Raw genomic sequence first — 18,322 nt, forward strand, 5'->3', positions numbered from 1 at the left:
CTGCTCAAAACAGGACCACTCCCCAACTAAATCATCCCAGCCAGGGCTTTGTCAAGCCTGACCTTGAAAACCTCTAAGGAAGGAGATTCCACCACCTCCCTAGGTAACCCATTCCAGTGCTTCACCACCCTCCTGGTCAACAGGTTTTTCCTAACATTCAAACTAAACCTCCCCCACTGCAACTTGAGACCATTACTCCTTGTTCTGTCATCTGCTACCACTGAGAACAGTCTAGATCCATCCTCTTCAACTACCTGAAGGGGAGTTCCAAAAGCAGTTATCAAATCCCCCCTCATTCTTCTCTTCCTCAGACTAAACAATCCCAGTTCCCTCAGCCTCTAAGTCCTGTGCTCCAGCCCCCTAATCATTTTTGTTGCCCTCCACTGGACGTTTTCCAATTTTTCCACATCCTTCTTGTAGTGTGGGGCCCAAAACTGGACACAGTACTCCAGATGAGGCCTCACCAATGTCAAATAGAGGGGAATAATAACATCCCTCAATCTGCTGGCAGTGCCCCTACTTATACATCCCAAAATGCCATTGGCCTTCTTGGCAACAAGGGCACACTGTTGACTCATATCCAGCTTCTCGTCCACTGTAACCCGTAGGTCCTTTTCTGCAGAACTGCTGCCTAGCCATTCAGTCCCTACTCTGTAGCGGTACCATGGGATTCTTCAGTCCTGAGTGCAGGACTCTGCACTTGTCCTTGCTGGACCCCATCAGATTTCTTTTGGCCCAATCCTCTAATTTGTCTAGGTCCCTCTGTATCCTATCCCTACCCTCCAGCATATCTACCACTCCTCCCAGTTTAGTGTTTTCTACAAACTTGCTGAGGGTGCAGTCCACGTAACCCTCCAGATCATTAATGAAGATATTGAACAAAACCGGCCCCAGGACCGACCCGTGGGGCACTCCGCTTGATACCAGCTGCCAGCTAGACATGGAGCCATTGATCACTACCCATTGAGCCCAACAATCTAGCCAGCTTTCTATCCACTTTATAGTCCATTCATCTAGCCCATATTTCTTTAACTTGCTGGCAAGAATACTGTGGGAGACCCTATCAAAAACTTTGCTAAAGTCAAGGAACAACACGTCCACTGCTTTCCTCTCATCCACAGAGCCAGTTATCTCATTAGAAGGCAATTAGATTAGTCAGGCATGACTTGCCCTTGGTGAATCCATGCTGACTGTTCCTGATCACTTTCCTCTCCTCTAAGTGCTTCAGAATTGATTCCTTGAGGACCTGCTCCATGATTTTTCCAGGAACTGAGTTGAGGCTGACTGGCCTGTAGTTCCTAGGATCATCCTTCTCTTTTTCAAAGATGGGCACTACATTAGCCTTTTTCCGGTCTTCCGGGACCTCCCCCAATCGCCATTAGTTTTCAGAGGTAATGTCCAATGGTTCTGCAATCACATCCGCCAACTCCTTTAGCACCCTCGGATTCAGTGCATCTGGTCCTATGAACTTGTGCTCGTCCAGCTTTTCTAAATAGTTCTGAACCACTTCTTTCTCCACAGAGGGCTGGTCACCTCCTCCCCATGCTGTGCTGCCCAGTGGAGCAGTCTGGGAGCTGATCTTGTTCATGAAGACATAGGCAAAAAAAGCATTGAGTAAATTTAGCTTTTTCCACATCCTCTGTCACTAGGTTGCCTCCCTTCATTCAGTAAGGGGCCCACACTTTCCTTGTCTTCTTGTTTCTAACATACCTGAAGAAACCCTTCTTGTTACTATCACTGGCTGATAAATCTGTTACCCCACATCAGGCAGAAGAAAAACAAGGTCCAGGGGCTAATGCAAGGCAGAAGGTTTTGAAGAATATGAATTTACAACTATGCTTATATAACTTTTTTCTTTGATTAACTCAGTGGGTGATAGTTCCGATATTACAACTAGGATTTTAAATAGATAATTTTAATATCTTCCATTAGGTTCCAATACCCTGCTACTTGATTGCATTCGTGGTTGGGGCTTTGGAAAGCAGGTAAGTGTGTATGGTACACATTGGCTAAATTTTATCGATTACAGAAAGTTTGAGAGAGTCTTGACATTAGTTGGACTCCTGATCCTAATTTAAAAACTCTTGGTCAGTGAAAGAGCGTTAAGATGTTCCTTCATATAACATTCAAGTATGTACTCCCCCAGCCTGGAACACTGCTGAGCGTATTAGCTAGTCCATAAGTCTTCATTTATTATTCTCATCTCAAGGAGTATCTAGCCACAACATAAGAAAGAGAATGAGCCTACTCTCTCACTGTAAGGGTAAGAAATGGAATAAAATCCAGCCACTGAGTCTTTGTTCCTCTCTTCCCAACCTAGTCCAGAGAATAATCTAGAAACTAATCACTCACTAGATGAGCCTTTGTCTCCTCCATAAATCCTAATATACTAGCGTCAACCCCATCACTCATTTGCACAAAGGTATGTTTTAATCAGGCCCAGAATGGTGGTGGTGGTAGTGCTGTATTAACACTGTAAAAGCACGAACTTCAGTTTATCCCCCATCTAGATAGTCAATGCAAAAAATATTTCCTGCGGATTTTTTTTTTAAACTGCACTTGCACCTCTCCTCTATCTGTCCTCCTGTGGAGGACAAGAACATTAAGTCTTTAAGCAAAGAAGTATGTTTAAAATTAAATTAGTCATTCCTTCTCTCCTCTCTAATCCCCCTTCAAACATAGCAGTGAAACGAGGGGGGGGAAGGTTTCTCCAGAACCTCTCCTCAGTAATATGGGCTACTGTGAGTATATAAAACCCATCCTCCACTATGCTCTGGCTTCCCATAGAACATCAATTCAGGTTCAGTGTCTAACTGAAATCTGTACTTCTACAGACAGATTGGCCCCAGGACGCTGGTGTGGGCTGAGAAGGAGCTGGTCGATAAATCTGCATATGAATTTGCGGAGGTTAGTTACAAAGAGTTTGCTCACTATTCACTCACTTTACATAGTATTAAAAATAATCAGCCAATACTACAATTGCTCTCATTTTAATTTTTTCCCTTCTCCTCCCTTCCACCAAAGTGTGTTCTGTTTTTTAAAGGAACATCAAATAACTGCTGATCTTGCTACACAAATGACAAGGCACAATCTTGCCATTGGTCTGCATGTGGAACTTAAGATCTGTCAGAGATTTTCGAGTGGATCATTAGGATCATACTTATAACCTGTATTTACTAATTGTAATTACAAATCTCATTAAAAATCAATGTTAACTTTTGTTGCAGACTGAAGCCATGTTGAAAACAGCAGAAGATCTGGCAGGGCCTTACGTGTGGGGACAGTACGACTTGCTAGTCTTGCCTCCCTCTTTTCCTTATGGAGGTATGGAGAACCCCTGCCTTACTTTTGTGACACCTACTTTATTGGTAAGTGTGAAACGTATGCACTTTATTCTTCAGCTTTCCATCAGAACCTATTTTAAAATCTGTCAAGGTGTGTGCATAGAACTCTGGACTTATGTTCCTTAAAGAACAATAAAATGATCCTTAGACTATCAGAGCCATAGAACTTACATGAAACAGATGTGTGTAGTGCATGAATTTTGAATTTAACTTGAACCAACAAGATAATCTGATTTTTGTCTATTCTAGGCAGGTGACAGATCACTGTCAAATGTAAGTATAAACTTTATTCAGGTCTTCAAACCAAATACTGTGCAACTTTAAGTTAAAGTTTAAATCGTTCATAGCAGTGAAGATGTGAGAAATTTCTAAATCTTAAGTCTTCATTTAGACATCCTACTTATTTTCTGTTAACTACTTACAAAATGGAAAAATACATAGCATGTCCGTCTAATACCAAGCTGTATTGCAAAAATTTCAGGTTCAGGGAAATCTTGTCCCTATCATTTTTGCAGAACAATACCATCTTTATAGAAGGAATCTCCTTTTTCCCATTTAACTATATTGACAAATGAAATGACCCTCTAAAACAGTGTTTCTCAAATGCAGCCACCAGGAGCTTTTCTTGTGGCTATAGCCTCCTGGACTGTGTGTCCGTGTGTTCAAAATAGCGGCCCCTCCCCTTTCCTGTTGCTCCTAGATCCACCACCTTGTTCTTTCTTGCTGGGGCCACCAGCAGAGGTTAGTCCCTGCTCCTTTGTGGAGACACCTGGGGCACAACGCTGGAGGAGCCTGCAGCTGGTGAGCTTCCCACCTTCCCAGGGACGGTAGGGCTCAGGCTTTGGCCTTCAGACCTGAAGTGGCGGGGGCAGCAGGCTCTGGCCATGAGGCTTTGTGCTCTGGTCGTGAAGCTTCAGGCTCTAGCTCCCCTCCGTCCTCCCCAGTGTCTCTCCCAGACTCCCATCCGGGGCTTAATTTGTCCCCAGGCTTGGCAGAGCTGAGCAAGTCTGCTGTGAAACGTGAAATGTGATACTTGTATGTTTGTTAATATCACGTTTCACAACAGACTTAATAGCTAAGAATAAATAAATTATAATGATTTGGATGTGCATATTTGTTTTTCCTAAAACTAATTAAGTATTTTCAGAAAAAGTGTGAGAGCGTCCACCAGCAAGAGTTGGCGGCTACACTCTGAGAAAAACATATCCTGAGAACTCCTGCATAAAATCTACGAGCTCAGCCATTTAAAGCCTTTGAAAGTTCACAGCCATAACAACACTACGTCTTATGAGAAATCTACATTACTACTATACTGAACTCCCAGCCACTGTTCTCAGTTGGTCTTCCTTCTGGGCCATACTAGCATGTATGCTGCTATTGATATGAATCAGCAAAGTTGAAAGCTTCTGTCTCTGACCCAATGTAAGAACTGAGGGCTACAGATAATTAATCACAAGAATGTTAAAGGGGAGCAGTTTTTAGTTCTAGATAAATCCCACATATTGGAGTTAGGAATAGCCTAGCAGCTGCCAAAACCATTTTAAAAAATGTAACTAAATTGATTCTGGAGAAAAAGGTGGGATTCTTTAGGCTCTTATGCTAATGGTAGTTATTGGTCACCTGTTTCTCTGGTATCTAACTACTAAAACTGTTTGCAATAAGTTGTGCATAATTTTTTAATTGGAAATTGTACTTCAGTGCTTGTCCTAGTTATATTTTAATGTTTGTGTGGAAAGAGGAGTCTGGATGTCATTTCATCTAATTAAATCTTTCCAGTAGAGGAATATAGTCCCTTAAATGAACGTAATATTGTAAAGCCTTCCAAGAGGAGTTCTAAAATTTTCAATGTGGACCACATTTTTAGTATCTTGTATGATTTCGCACCCTATTCATGATCACATGAATCACATCTCCTCCCATTTGTAATGAAATAACATCCCTGCACTACAGCAGTTGCATACCTGGAAAAATAATACCAGGAAAGTACTAAAACACCTTAAATAATCTTTCTTTTAATGTGACTTAGCAATTTAAAACAAGAAGAGCCATCACTGTGTGACCAACCAGATCAGCGCTGCTAACCAGTGAAGGCTCTGTTCTCCACAGACCACAATTTGAAAACTACTTTTTCAAAGGGTGTGTGGTGTGGGACATTAACACCTGAGTGAGTCTGATATCCAGAGGCTTACTTACAACAAATGGCAATCTGCTTTGTATATGCAATTGTTAGCCCAGTGTGATTCCTATTGCTGCCCCTCTCTCCACCTGTTGGATTTGACAGTATATTCTATGGGGTAATCTAACGAAATCTACTTCTGACATGGAATGGGTGGCTGGTTTTTTTTTGTTTTGTTTTGTTTTTTAGGTTATTGCTCATGAAATCTCTCATAGCTGGACAGGAAACTTGGTGACAAACAAAACATGGGAGCATTTTTGGTAGGTGTAATACTGAGTGCATTACGAAAAATTGACTCTTACCTACCGTATAAAAGTTCTGAGGAAATGTTTTGCCATCTCACATGAATTAATGTTCTTGATAATTCTCTAGGCTAAATGAGGGACACACTGTTTACTTGGAACGTAGAATTGGTGGACGGCTGTTCGGTGAACAGTTCAGGCACTTCCAAGCTTTGGGAGGTTGGAGAGAGTTGCAAAATACGGTAAACCAATTTTGGTAGAAGTTTGTTGTATGTGTATGTTTGCTTAAACATAACTCATCAAAATTAAGTTGTCTTAACGTTTCCCTGAAATACGCAACAGAAAACGATAATAGTAACACTCCTGAAAATCTTTGTGTTGGTAGTTGAGTACCAATGTTCTCTCGGGTTTGTTTATGAACAAGAAGTTATATTGTTCAATGTAAACATGACACTGCTAGATTACAGGTTTCAGAGTAGCAGCCGTGTTAGTCTGTATTCGCAAAAAGAAAAGGAGTACTTGTGGATCCGATGAAGTGAGCTGTAGCTCACGAAAGCTTATGCTCAAATAAATTTGTTGGTCTCTAAGGTGCCACAAGTACTCCTTTTCTTTTTGCTAGATTATGGATGATGGTAACATTTTCAAAAAGACCTTAAGTCTCAAGGATCTTTTAAAGATTGCAGGATCTTCTGAAAGGCTGAATTTCATCCCAAACTACTCCTGAATATTGCAACAGCTAGTGAATAATAGTGAAACCTTAATGTACAGGAAATACTGCAATAGTATAAGCCTTTAAAGCAATTAGCAATTTAAAGTATAAGCCTTTAAAAACCCTTTAAAGCAAGTAGCTTACCAGTGAGCAGCTAAAAGTTGCCTTTTTGTGATAGCCATAGCCAAGGCCACCCTTCTCAAACTTCAGACGTTCTGGAGTGTGATACAAGCAATTGAAATGTCTGAGAGAGAACTGAAATACACAACAAAGCCCATGTATTCCACATTTCACCAAACTGAGTGCTGAAGATCAGGAATCCTGATACTCAGTTTCTGCCTCTAGGAGGAGAATTTAAGTGGTCATGGTAATGGTAGTTGCCTTTTCAAAGACTTTGACTCTGGCTTAGCTTAAAAATTGTCTATTTTTCCCTTCCTCCAGTGCCTCCCAAGAGAAATGTCTCTCCCCTTTAGGATTAATAGTTTTGTTGTTCATCCTGTCAGTGGTAACTTCTGTTGGTTTTTTTGTTTGTTTGTTTGTTCGTGTGTGTGTGTGTTTGTTTTGAAAGACTAAACAAACTGTGTGATTTCAGTAGGAGGAAAGAAGCTGTTGCCATGGCTACCCATTCTTTAATGGGAACAATGGCACAAATGGGAACAAACAAAACATGAGAGCATGTTCACAAGGCCAGCATAGCTATGTCAGTTAAGAATGTTAATATCTCACCCCCAACTAACACAGTTATGCAGGCAAAATCTTTCATGTGGATGCAGCCAGTTTAGCATCTGATGTTCAGGGAGGTGGTTTAGCTGTATTGGCAAAAGGACTTTTTTTTCTTTTCTTTTCTTTTTTTTTTTTTTAAACTGGTATAAGCTGAGTCTTCACTAGGGGGCTTTGCCAGTATAGCTATACTGGCAAAGCCTTTGTAGTATAGACCAGTCCTAAGATGAAAAGTTGGGCTTGTAATGTGTACTAATTAGGGAACTTCAGTAAAGGGGATGAGCTAGAGCCATGTGCACCAAAGCATGGTAATCTTAGTCTTGGATGGAAGATGACTGTATAAGATGGCTGAAAATCCGTGTGAATTGTGGAGCCTTCCTGGGTGAGTATTTGTGTATAATATTGTTACAGATAAATACGCTTGGAGACACAAACCCTTTTACTAACCTGATCCCTAATCTGAATGAAGTAGATCCTGATGTTGCATATTCTACTGTTCCATACGAGAAAGGCTTTGCTTTGCTTTTCCACCTTGAACAGCTTCTTGGAGGACCAGGTGAGCATTAATAGTTCTATTTTAAATAGGATTTTTATTTTGCTTTGAAACAGTGGCTTTATTAATTGATACTTTTTTTAACTTAGATGTCTTCATTGGCTTCTTGAAGGCTTATATTCAGCAGTTTGCCTATAAGAGTGCTGTGACTGAGGATTGGAAGAAGTTCTTGTATTCCTACTTCAAGGATAAGGTTGGATGGTGTTTCAGGCTATTTGAGATCCTACAATTGTGTGAAACTGGCAGAATGTATTCTACTTGTGGCATAGCTCAGGAACCTGAAGATACTCCATATGGTCAGAGTAAAATAGGCTGATAAAGTATTACTGCCTTTTTAAAAAGAGATGGCGCTTATGCCTCTTCACCCTCATTCCTATATAGAGAATATGTAAAGATGTAGCATAAAATCTTACAAACATGGGTTTGGGTAACAGTGCATGTGTTCAAAATACAGTTATTCAGAAGTAAACTACATAGGAATCAGCACTTTAGTTTTGGTTTGGTTTTGGTTAGCTTGAGCTAAAGATTTTAACTAAATTTCAATTTGCAAACTCTTTAGAGAAAACAACATGTAGATGGTAAACTGAATAAAGATCTGTTGTTTGTAGGTGGATGTTCTCGACAAAGTTGACTGGAATGCATGGATGCACACCCCTGGCATGCCACCAGTAAAACCAACGTAAATTGTGCTTTCTTCTCTTGTCTTTCTCGCCTAAAATTTTTGCGTTATTTCCAAACATCAATTAACTATTTGAAAAAACTTGTACTAGAGCTGGTCAGAAAACTTCTACAAAACCTTATTTTCTGAAAATATTTGGAAGTCTTTTTGTGTGGTGCATGCGTGTGTTTGTTTATCTTGGGGGAAATATGATTCTGATACTTTTCCAAACTGAGAAATATTGGAGAAAGGCATATCGTTTTTGTTTGGAAAATTGCCACAGAAAATGGAAAAATTTCAAAGTGTGATTTCCCCTCTCCTCCCCCCCCCTTGGAAATCTCTGCAAGAAACATCCCTCTTCACCTCCCTCACCCCATTCTTCATGCTGTCCGACCAGCTGGAGAGTGTACAACTTCTGAATGTGTTTACGTTCTGAGGTTGACTAAAAGATATTGCTCCATCTGCGGTCAGTAGTGCATGGGGCTATCAATGAGCAATAGCAATATTCACAACATAGGTCACAAATACCATGAAGAGTAGAATTAGTGTGAAAAATGAGAGTATGGAAATACATTTCTGTGTTGACTCTCATTGTAGAAGGTTTTCCACATATTGCATTGCAGTGTGAGGCGCACACCTATGTTATAAATAGGCTTGGCAGAATTTTAATTTTATTTTTTATAACTTCAACAGATAATACTGATGTTTTTGTTTTTAGATTTGTATTGATTTTTAAATTTTCACAGTTGTGGAAAATTGAGGGTTTTTTAAGCAGTTTTTTCCAATTGTTGTTGGTTTATATTTTCACAATTGTGGGAAATTATGGGAGGAATCAGACAATTATTTAGTGACACTTTGAGATTCAAAAAGTTAAAGCCTTATAAACTGTTAAATGCAAATTGTCAAAATCACATGTCAAAATAAAATATTCTTAAATCAACAAGTCATATCATACTATTAATTTCCTAGTCCATTTGTAACAAGCCGCATTCCAAAATTTAAATCACTAGTTTTGACTCTAATAAGTTCTCAAACACCATTTTGCTTACTTTGCCTATCTGCAAATTTCAGTTGTTGTTAATGGAATGTATTTCCATTTGGTTTGTTCGTGTGTGGTGAAATCTGTATACCAGTATTTACCGATAAAAATCTAATCCTTCCAAGACCAATTATAGGCCATTTTGCCACTTTTACACAGCCTGTGCTACAATGCCCGTCAAATGCACTTGGAATTATCACATTTCTAAAATACAATCCTTTGGTTTTTCATCTTTTTTAGATACGATATGACACTATCAGATGCTTGTGTTGCCTTGAGCCAAAGATGGAGCAAAGTGAGTTGTTAAAGAATTCTGCAGACGTCTTACAGATATTTTAACAATGACAAACTAGTTGTTAGTTCTGTATAATAAGAGAAGGACTCGCATCAAAGAAAGTATGTGTCTGAAGGAAATGCTGCCATGAATTTTTGCATTATTTCATAGGCTAAACTTTCAAAAAGAGTCTGTAGAGGTGCTGCAACTTCTTGAAACGAGGAACTGCATTGTACCTGTAAACTAAGTACTTACACAGCTAATTATCTAGTGCATGCGGATAATGTGCAAATTGAGAATCCCATTGTGCATAGTTTACCCTATGCCTTAGGAGTGCAATTTCAAAACTTTTTGGTAGGCACAGATGTGGAAGTAAGTCTCCCTTACTGATTATATTCTCATACTAACACTGCCCCTCCTTTTATAAAGCAGTCAGTATGTGCTCCTTGGTAAAATTAAGCAAAGCCAATTACAACAAGTCATTGCTCATTTGTAGTAACATGCTTTTAGTTTTGCCAATGAGTGTAGCATCCTTATCTTTGCCAATTTTGTGTGTTTTGCTTCAACCTAATTCTCCTCTTGCCAAAGATTCTTTTTATGAAAAAGTACACATTGCAATTGTTGTACTCAACTTGTGATTTTTTTTAATAAGAATCTCTTAAACTTACTTTGCACTTTTTATTTCATTATCTTTAATAGAAAATGAAATGGTGAAAACAAAAAACCACTCAAGCCCCACGGATTTCCCATTTTTGGGTTCTTTTTTGTTTTCTGTAACTGCGTAACTTAAACCCTAAAAGCAGTATTTTTACATAAAGTAGCTTGAAATTAAATGTAGGTGTCCATAAACAAAAGCAGACAGATGATGTCTTTGCTGAAAAAGCCAGTTATAAACTGTTGTTTTTATTTTCTTGTTTAGGCCAAAGAAAGTGATTTGTGCTCATTCAGCTCAGCAGATATAAAGGATTTGTCATCCCATCAGTTGATTGAGTTTCTGGCACTGTTACTACTGGACGTAAGTGCAGGCTAGGAGTAGTTTGATCTCCTAAGAATGCAGGAAAGGCACAAATCTCTTTTGTAAAACCAGGGAGCTCATATGTTGCTCAACACTTCTGAAGATCCTTATTAATCCTACTTAAAATCATTTGCTGTTCTTTGGGACAGCCAGTAAGAGGTCTCCAAAACCCATTCTTTCTTGATTATTCACCTGATGAGTAACATCCAGAGATTTTCAGTCAAGGAGGCAGAAACAAAATTTGAGAAGTGGTTGGGTTTGTTTGAATTTAGCTTTTATGTATTGTGTGACTAAGCTTTAAATAAAACTGTAACCAGTTTAGAGTGCTTCAGTGATACTGGGGCTGTACTAATGTTTCACAGACTTACGCTATGTCTATACTACGGACCTTGGTCTCCTATGTAGCCACTCTATATTTTAAATTCCTCCCCCCCCCCCAGCGAGCGGTGAGAGCGTCTCCCACTGACATAGCACTGTCCACTCCAGCACTTTTGTCAGTGAACCTTATGTTGGTCAGGGGTGTGGTTATTTTTCATCCCCTGACCGACAAAAGTTTTGCCAACAAAAGTGCTAGTGTAGACAAAGCCTTAGTAACTATCATATTATCTGTTTCCCCTTCCTTAGTTAGGTGGAGTGGAGCAAAGGGAGGGAATATGCAGGCATTTACCCGTAGCCATCAGTTTTTTGTTAAATATTCTCTCCCTTGTAGTGAGTGTCGTCTTTCTAGGTTTTGCCTCCTCTCAGAGAACATCAGTTGAAATATACCTCTTACTCATTCTTCTAATTTTGCAACTTTTTTTAGGCACCACTTCCTGTGTCGCATGTAAAGCAAATGCAAGAAGTTTATAACTTCAATGCTGTAAACAATTCTGAAATAAGATTCAGGTTAGTAATAGTATGGAAATTGCTTCATGAAAAGTGTTTGTGTATAAGATAGTATTTTCCGTTATCAATCTGAGAAGTTCCATTCTACAGAAATGTAATAGGACACGCATGAATAGTAATAACTTCTGATAAATGTAACTTTTATATGTGCAGTGTTTCTATGTACGAATTAATGATGAAATGGGAAAATGTGTTCCAGTCTGAGCATCCGAAATTAACGATAACACCTAGGTCATCTAATCTGTTCCTTTGCCAGTGTGATTGTACCCTGTAGTAAAAGTCCTAAGGCTTTGTCCACTTAACTTTAGATCTGACTTTCCCCACAGGATTTATGCTCTCTTTTAAAGTAAACAATTATTAAAACTTAAATGGAAATTTAGGAAAAGCATCAGAGGAAAATATTCCTTTCCTCCCATTAATTCTAGTTTATACCTATCACTGTAAATTCCTTTGTATTTCATATTTATACACCCTTAAAACATGTCTGAACCCCAAATTATGTTGTTGGAACTCTAAAAGCATATTTATATTGGGAGGTATTATAACTTTTAAAAACTGGCAAAATTGCCCAGTTTGCCATTGTAATAAACTTGCCACAAAATGTTTTATTGGTTAGGGATTTTGTGTCTTGTCTCAGTGTACAGTAATCCTTTGCTGTTTACCATTGACAAACCTATATTGTTTAAGTTTGGAATGTAGTTCCCAGTTCATATAATGATATTGAGTTCTATTACTTTTGCTTTATTTTTATATTTATAACAAAATAGATGAGCTTGTGCAAATAGATGCTTACTGCTATGAAATGACTTCCCCCAAATATACAGCACCCTGATCAACGGGGCCCTAATCAATGCCTTTGGGCATTATCATAATACAAATATATACATCATTATAAGAGAAATAATTGCAAAAGTCAATGTGGGGAAACCAAGAGACCCAGTTCAACCTCATTATGAACTTAAAGTACTTAGTATCTGAATGTCATGTTGCATGTATGGTAGCATGACCACTTTATTCTTAGGGTGAAGTTAGGGAACATGATATTAGTGGAAGATCACAAATTTGAAAACTACTACAAACAAAAATTGGCAACCAACTCGGAGGAGAAATTCATGTTTAACTACATTTTTTTCAGATGGTTACGCGTCTGCATCCAAGCCAAGTGGGAAGAAGCCATTCCTCTGGCTCTAAAAATGGCTACAGAACAAGGCAGGATGAAGTTTACTCGTCCCTTGTTTAGGTAAGACTCACCTACAGAACTTAAAAATGCTTTTTTAAATAATTGTGGACACTCTTGTGTAACACAGGCCAATGGATTCCTTTGAATTAATTCCTTTTTGAACTAGAGCAGGAAGTGACTAACTATAGAACTTCCAGAGCACTTTGAACATGAATATCTCTACATTTGCAGGATAAATTGAAGTTCTTGTATTGTATTACTTTTTTTTTTTTTTTAAACATAAAAACCTAGGAAACTTAGATTGCAGAGTGCAAAACCATTATATAAAGCAGGGGTAGGCAACCTATGGCACCCGTACCAAAGGTGGCACGTGAGCTGATTTTCAGTGGCACTCACACTGCCCAGGTCCTTGCCACCGGTCCGGGGGGTTCTGCATTTTAATTTAATTTTAATTTTAAATGAAGCTTCTTAAACATTTTAAAAACCTTATTTACTTTACATACAACAATAGTTTAGTTATATAATAAAGACTTTTAGAAAGAGACCTTCTAAAAACGTTAATGTATTACTGGCACGCGAAACCTTAAATTAGAATGAATAAATGAAGACTTGACACACCACTTCTTAAAGGTTGCCAACCCCTGATATAAAGGATAATCTTAATATAAAATCTTCAACGTAAGAATAAAACTTTCAGAAGGAAAACTATATTTAGACTAGTTTCTTATTTGTACTTATATTATGGAATTTTTTGCAGGGACCTCTACAACTTTGAGAAGTCTCGTGATCAAGTTGTCAGCTTGTTCATGCAGCACAGAGCGCGCATGCACCCAGTGGCTGCAATGCTGGTGGCCAAAGACTTGAAAGTGGGTCAAGGACAGACTGCTTAATTTCTTTAAAAAGTTATAGCAAACTACTAAAACAGAACTGTAACTCTGCACATTATGCTAACATGCATGCTTAATTATCTATCTGACTTCATGTTGTGCTAAATGGATCTTCAAGATGAAGTTTAAAAACTTCAGTCTTGTACATTGAATGAAATTTTGGAAAACTGATAAATCCTTTGGGAGATGAATGAATGGTTCTAGTACAAACAAATGATAAAGTACTTTAAAGATGACTTTTCTTAGATGCATTTGTGTTTATCAATCGTGTGGACTTTTTTACAAATTTTGAACGAAATCAAATCTTTTTTTTGTACAAGCTTTCACACAGCAACGCACAGTTGAAATCCTGAGTCTTTAAATATTTGGGGAACAAAATCTTTTAAATAAAATAGCTAACTTGTCTGGTCTTGTACAATCAACAAGTATAGAAAGTAACAATAAAAATGTCATAATAAATAGCTTTTTCCTTGCTGACTTCAAATATTTTGATTTCTAGAATAAACCTGGAAGAAAAGCTGAATGCACTTGGAACTTTAAAAATCATGTTGTATAAAAACTGCTTTTATTTGTATGGTCTATATTACTTTAGTATCTGAACAATTTTGTTTCTCCTTCCAACCCTGATTTTTGATGGTTTTGATAACATGAGTTAAAGTATGACATGAGTTACAGTACATACTATATGTAACTGTTGTAATGTAACAGCTGGAGCTGATTGTCAAAATTCAGTTTTTTGACAAAAAAGTTAGTCACAATATTTCAGTACTAAACTTTCAGGCTTTGTCCTGTGTTCTGTTGGCTCACTGTATTTTAATGTAAACAGTCCTGATATGGGCCCTTAATCAGTCAGGCATTTAAGCACATGAGTAGCCCCTTGACTTTACCTGGCTGGCTCAGGGGCTGTCTGATAGCAGCCTTCAACTGCCTCAAGGGGAGGTTCCAAAGAGGATGGAGCTCAGCTGTTCTCAGTGGTGGCAGGTCACAGAACAAGGAGGAATGGTCTCAAGTTTCAGTGGATGAGATCTAGGGGCATTCTGTTTGATACCAGCTTCCAACTAGCCATCAACCCATTGATCACTACCCGTTGAGCCTGACAATCTAGCCAGATTTCTATCAACCTTATAGTCAATGTTCCCTCTAATTTTTGACAGGCCATGTGTGCAAAAAATTTCTTCTGTGCAAATTTTTGTGCACGTGGTGTTTCACCATGTGCACAGGGTTTAAGATTTGTGTGCACGTGCACAGCTTAGAGGGAACAGTGCTTATAGTCCATTCATCCAATCCATACTACTTCAACTTGCTGGCAAGAATACCGTGGAAGACTGTATCAAAAGCTTTGCTAAAGTCAAGGTATATCATGTCCACAGAGCCAGTTATCTCATCATAGAAGGCAATCAGGTTGGTCAGGCATGACTTTACCTTGGTGAATCCATGTTGACTGTTCCTGATAATCTTTTCAAGTCCTAGTTAGAAACTGTTGAATTAACTTGATAGAAAGCTCTCAAACTGAAAGTGCTTCCTTCTGAGGGAGCTGCACTAAATCATTATAGTTTTCTGTGGATAAAGCTTTACTGAGGGTATGTCTTCACTACTCCCCGGATTGGGCAGGCAGCGATAGATTCAGCAGGGATTGATTTTATCACATCTAGTCTAGACTCAATAAATTGACCCCCAAGCAGTCTCAAGTTGACTCCTGTACTCCAGCACTGCGAGAGGTGCAAGCGGAGTCGATGGGAGCGGCAGCAGTCGACTCACTGCGGTAAAGACACCACAGTAAGTCAATCTAAGTACGTCATTCACGTAGCTGAAGTTGGGGGTAACGTAGATCAATTTCCTTTCCCTCCCTCCCGTGTAGACCAGGGCTAAGTCACTCTTTCCCATCTTACTCCTCAGCGTAGAATATTAAAGTCTGGTTGAGACAGAGGTGAAAGTAAGCCGGTACGCCCTGGTATGGCATACCGGTAAGAGCCGGTGCGCCGTACTGGGACCGGCTTTCCCAGATGGCAATTTAAAGCCCTGGGGTGGCTGCAGCAGGGATTTTTCTTCATAAACAGCGAGCAATATTTTCTCAGATTTGTGAAAAACATTTTCTCTTTTTGAACACTGTAAATTGTTTGGTTTTTAAATGATTTTCCTTGGAGGAAACTTCAAGTGAACTTAATTTAGTCACATTCCACAGATAGTGGGAAATTGACTTCAAATTTTTCTCTTCCACAAATTTCTACAAGTCTATACTAATTAAATGTGATTTGTAATTGCTTCCTAATGGCTTGAAAATATCTGCCTTTCCTCATGCTAGCACTGATACAATAGGTAGTGTAGAGTAAACATGTTAGTATATCTTATGCAAGACAGGTGAGATAATATTTTATTGGAGCAGCTTCTGTTGGTGAAAGAAGCATTTGAGCTACATAGAGTTCTTCAGGTCTGGAAAAGTAATCACTGTCACGGTTACATACAAGGTGAAACAGATTGTTTAGCATAAGTGGTAAACATGTTGCAAGAGACCATTTAAGATGAAGAAGGTGTGTCTTCCTCTTTAAAGCTGAAGCTATCCAAGATTCGTGCTGAAACAGACATTATAGCTAGTATATGTTTTACTTGGTGCTCTTCAAGCTGGCATTTTTCTACACCATATTTTAACCCCTTCCTGCTTCCTGAGTCTACAAAGAAAGCTCAGTACAACAGTGGTCTATGGGTATTCCTAATATGTCCTCCTGTTCATAGTAACTCCAGTTGCAGGGGAGCCGTCCAGTGATTGATATGGACATGACAAAGGGAGGAAAGTCTCTCTCTCTCTCTCTCTCTCTCTCCCATCTGATAGTATGGTGATATCTTCATTCCCCTAAACGATTTGTGCTGACTCGGCATGTACACATGTGTAAAGGGGAGCTGGGAACAATTACCAGCCATACTTGGGCAATGATCGTCAAATCCTAAGGTTTAGCTCCTTATTTAGGCAAAATCTCATTGATGTTTGGACTCTGTGTAAGAAGGGTCACTTATACAATTTCAGAGCCAAGGGCTGCCCGGGCTGGGATTCTCTCTTCCCCCTCTCCCTCTCCCTCACCAAAAAAAAGATAATATACTTTGTAAACTTCTCATGAATCCTGCCATCTGTAGGTTGTTTTCTTCAAAGTGGATTTGGAAAGAACGGCACACCAATAGGCCACGAAAGATATTTTCTGCTTGTTTACAGTTTATGAAAATGGCCAAATAGTATAGATTGAAATAAACTGAAATGCAGATGCTGACAGGACCAGTAGAAATTAACACCTGTATGAGGAGCAGAAAAGAAAGCAAAAACAAGTAACTATTGTATTTTGTAGGAGGAGAAAACTGAATACCCAATAGAGTGTTTGGAAAGGAGTGAGAATGGCTACTGCTCTGCAAATAATTCTAGATTAAACACAGTTGAGAACAACTTAAAACTGACAGGTGAAAAATCTTTCTCCAGTACATGCTTCCAAAGTTTTAAACAGGGTTTTGATAGGTTCAGCAGAATACACTGTCTTGTCCTAAAATGTTTGGATGTGGGTTGCTATTGAGTAACTTTCTAGCTATTAAATAATTTCAGACAAAACTATCATACCCAGAGGCATCATTTCCTAAATGTTCATACTGGCCCTGCTCTACTCTGTAGTTTGATTGGGAGCTAGAATCTGTTAGAGGCCAAGAGTGAATGAACAGCTGTTGGTATATCACAGTCTGGGTCAGACAGAATGTGAGAACTGATGATGGCCATGTCTTTTATCGGCTGCTTTGGAAAATCTTTTCTGCAGCAGATTAAGAAGAGTATCAAAGTAAAAAGGAATTCCTGTAACAAGACCATGCTAATTTAATGTGATCTGTAATAGCTCCTGGTGGCTTGAAAATATCTGCCTTTCTACATACTAGCACTGATTCAACTGAGTAGAGTAAATTTGTTGGTATATCTTGCGCAAGGTAGGTGAGGTAATATTTTATTGACTCAGCTTCTGTTGGTGAAAGAGACAATCATTTGAGCTACACAGAGTACTTTTTCAGAATGGAAGAAATCAGTGCCATGGCTAAATACAGGGTGAAATAGATTGTTGAGCATAAATGGTTACGTTACCCAATTCATCTTAAATAGTCCATTGCATGTCTTCCTCTTTAAAGGTGAAGCTATCCACAATTCCTGTGGTGAAATAGACATACTAGTATGTTTTACTTGGAGCTCTTCAAGCTGGTAATTTTCTACACCATATTTTAATTCCTTCCTGCTTACTAGGTCTACAAAGAAAGCTCAGTACAGCAGTGCTCCGTGGTCTATGGATATTCCTAGTATGTCCTGCTGTTCACAGTCACTTCAGTTGCAGGGGAGCCCTCCAGTGATTGATATGGACATGATCAAGGGAGAAAGTCTCTCTCCCATCTGATCGGATGGTGAAATCTGAATTCCCCAACATAATTTCCGCTGACTTGGAGTGTATGCATGTGTACAGGGGAGCTGGGAACAAAGTACCAGCTATGCATGGGCAATGATGATCAAATCCTAAGGTTTTGCTCTTTATTCAGGCAAAATCCTGTTGATGTTTGGACTCTGTAAGAAGGGTCACTTATACAATTCCAGAGCCAAGGGCTGCCCTGGCTGGGATTCAACCCCCAAGTGCTCA

The 18,322-nt window shown here is 39.0% G+C and overlaps 1 protein-coding gene across 2 annotated transcripts in view; it reads left to right on the top strand.

Annotated features, from left to right (window-relative positions):
- LTA4H (leukotriene A4 hydrolase) overlaps positions 1-14,120 on the top strand; it is a 31,129-nt gene extending 17,009 nt beyond the window's left edge. For both annotated transcript variants that reach the window (XM_038422721.2, XM_038422731.2), the window contains exons 6-19: positions 1,933-1,985; positions 2,835-2,907; positions 3,228-3,368; positions 3,594-3,617; positions 5,710-5,780; positions 5,893-6,004; positions 7,603-7,747; positions 7,834-7,937; positions 8,353-8,423; positions 9,682-9,736; positions 10,635-10,730; positions 11,533-11,615; positions 12,751-12,855; positions 13,553-14,120. In XM_038422721.2, coding sequence (XP_038278649.1) covers positions 1,933-1,985; positions 2,835-2,907; positions 3,228-3,368; positions 3,594-3,617; positions 5,710-5,780; positions 5,893-6,004; positions 7,603-7,747; positions 7,834-7,937; positions 8,353-8,423; positions 9,682-9,736; positions 10,635-10,730; positions 11,533-11,615; positions 12,751-12,855; positions 13,553-13,685 — 1,266 coding nt within the window. In that variant the 3' untranslated portion in view covers positions 13,686-14,120. The remainder of the gene's footprint in view (positions 1-1,932; positions 1,986-2,834; positions 2,908-3,227; positions 3,369-3,593; positions 3,618-5,709; positions 5,781-5,892; positions 6,005-7,602; positions 7,748-7,833; positions 7,938-8,352; positions 8,424-9,681; positions 9,737-10,634; positions 10,731-11,532; positions 11,616-12,750; positions 12,856-13,552) is intronic.
- Positions 14,121-18,322: the final 4,202 nt, after the last annotated feature.

Source organism: Dermochelys coriacea, chromosome 1 (genome assembly GCF_009764565.3).
Source record: "Dermochelys coriacea isolate rDerCor1 chromosome 1, rDerCor1.pri.v4, whole genome shotgun sequence".
NCBI classification, from domain to species: domain Eukaryota; kingdom Metazoa; phylum Chordata; order Testudines; family Dermochelyidae; genus Dermochelys; species Dermochelys coriacea.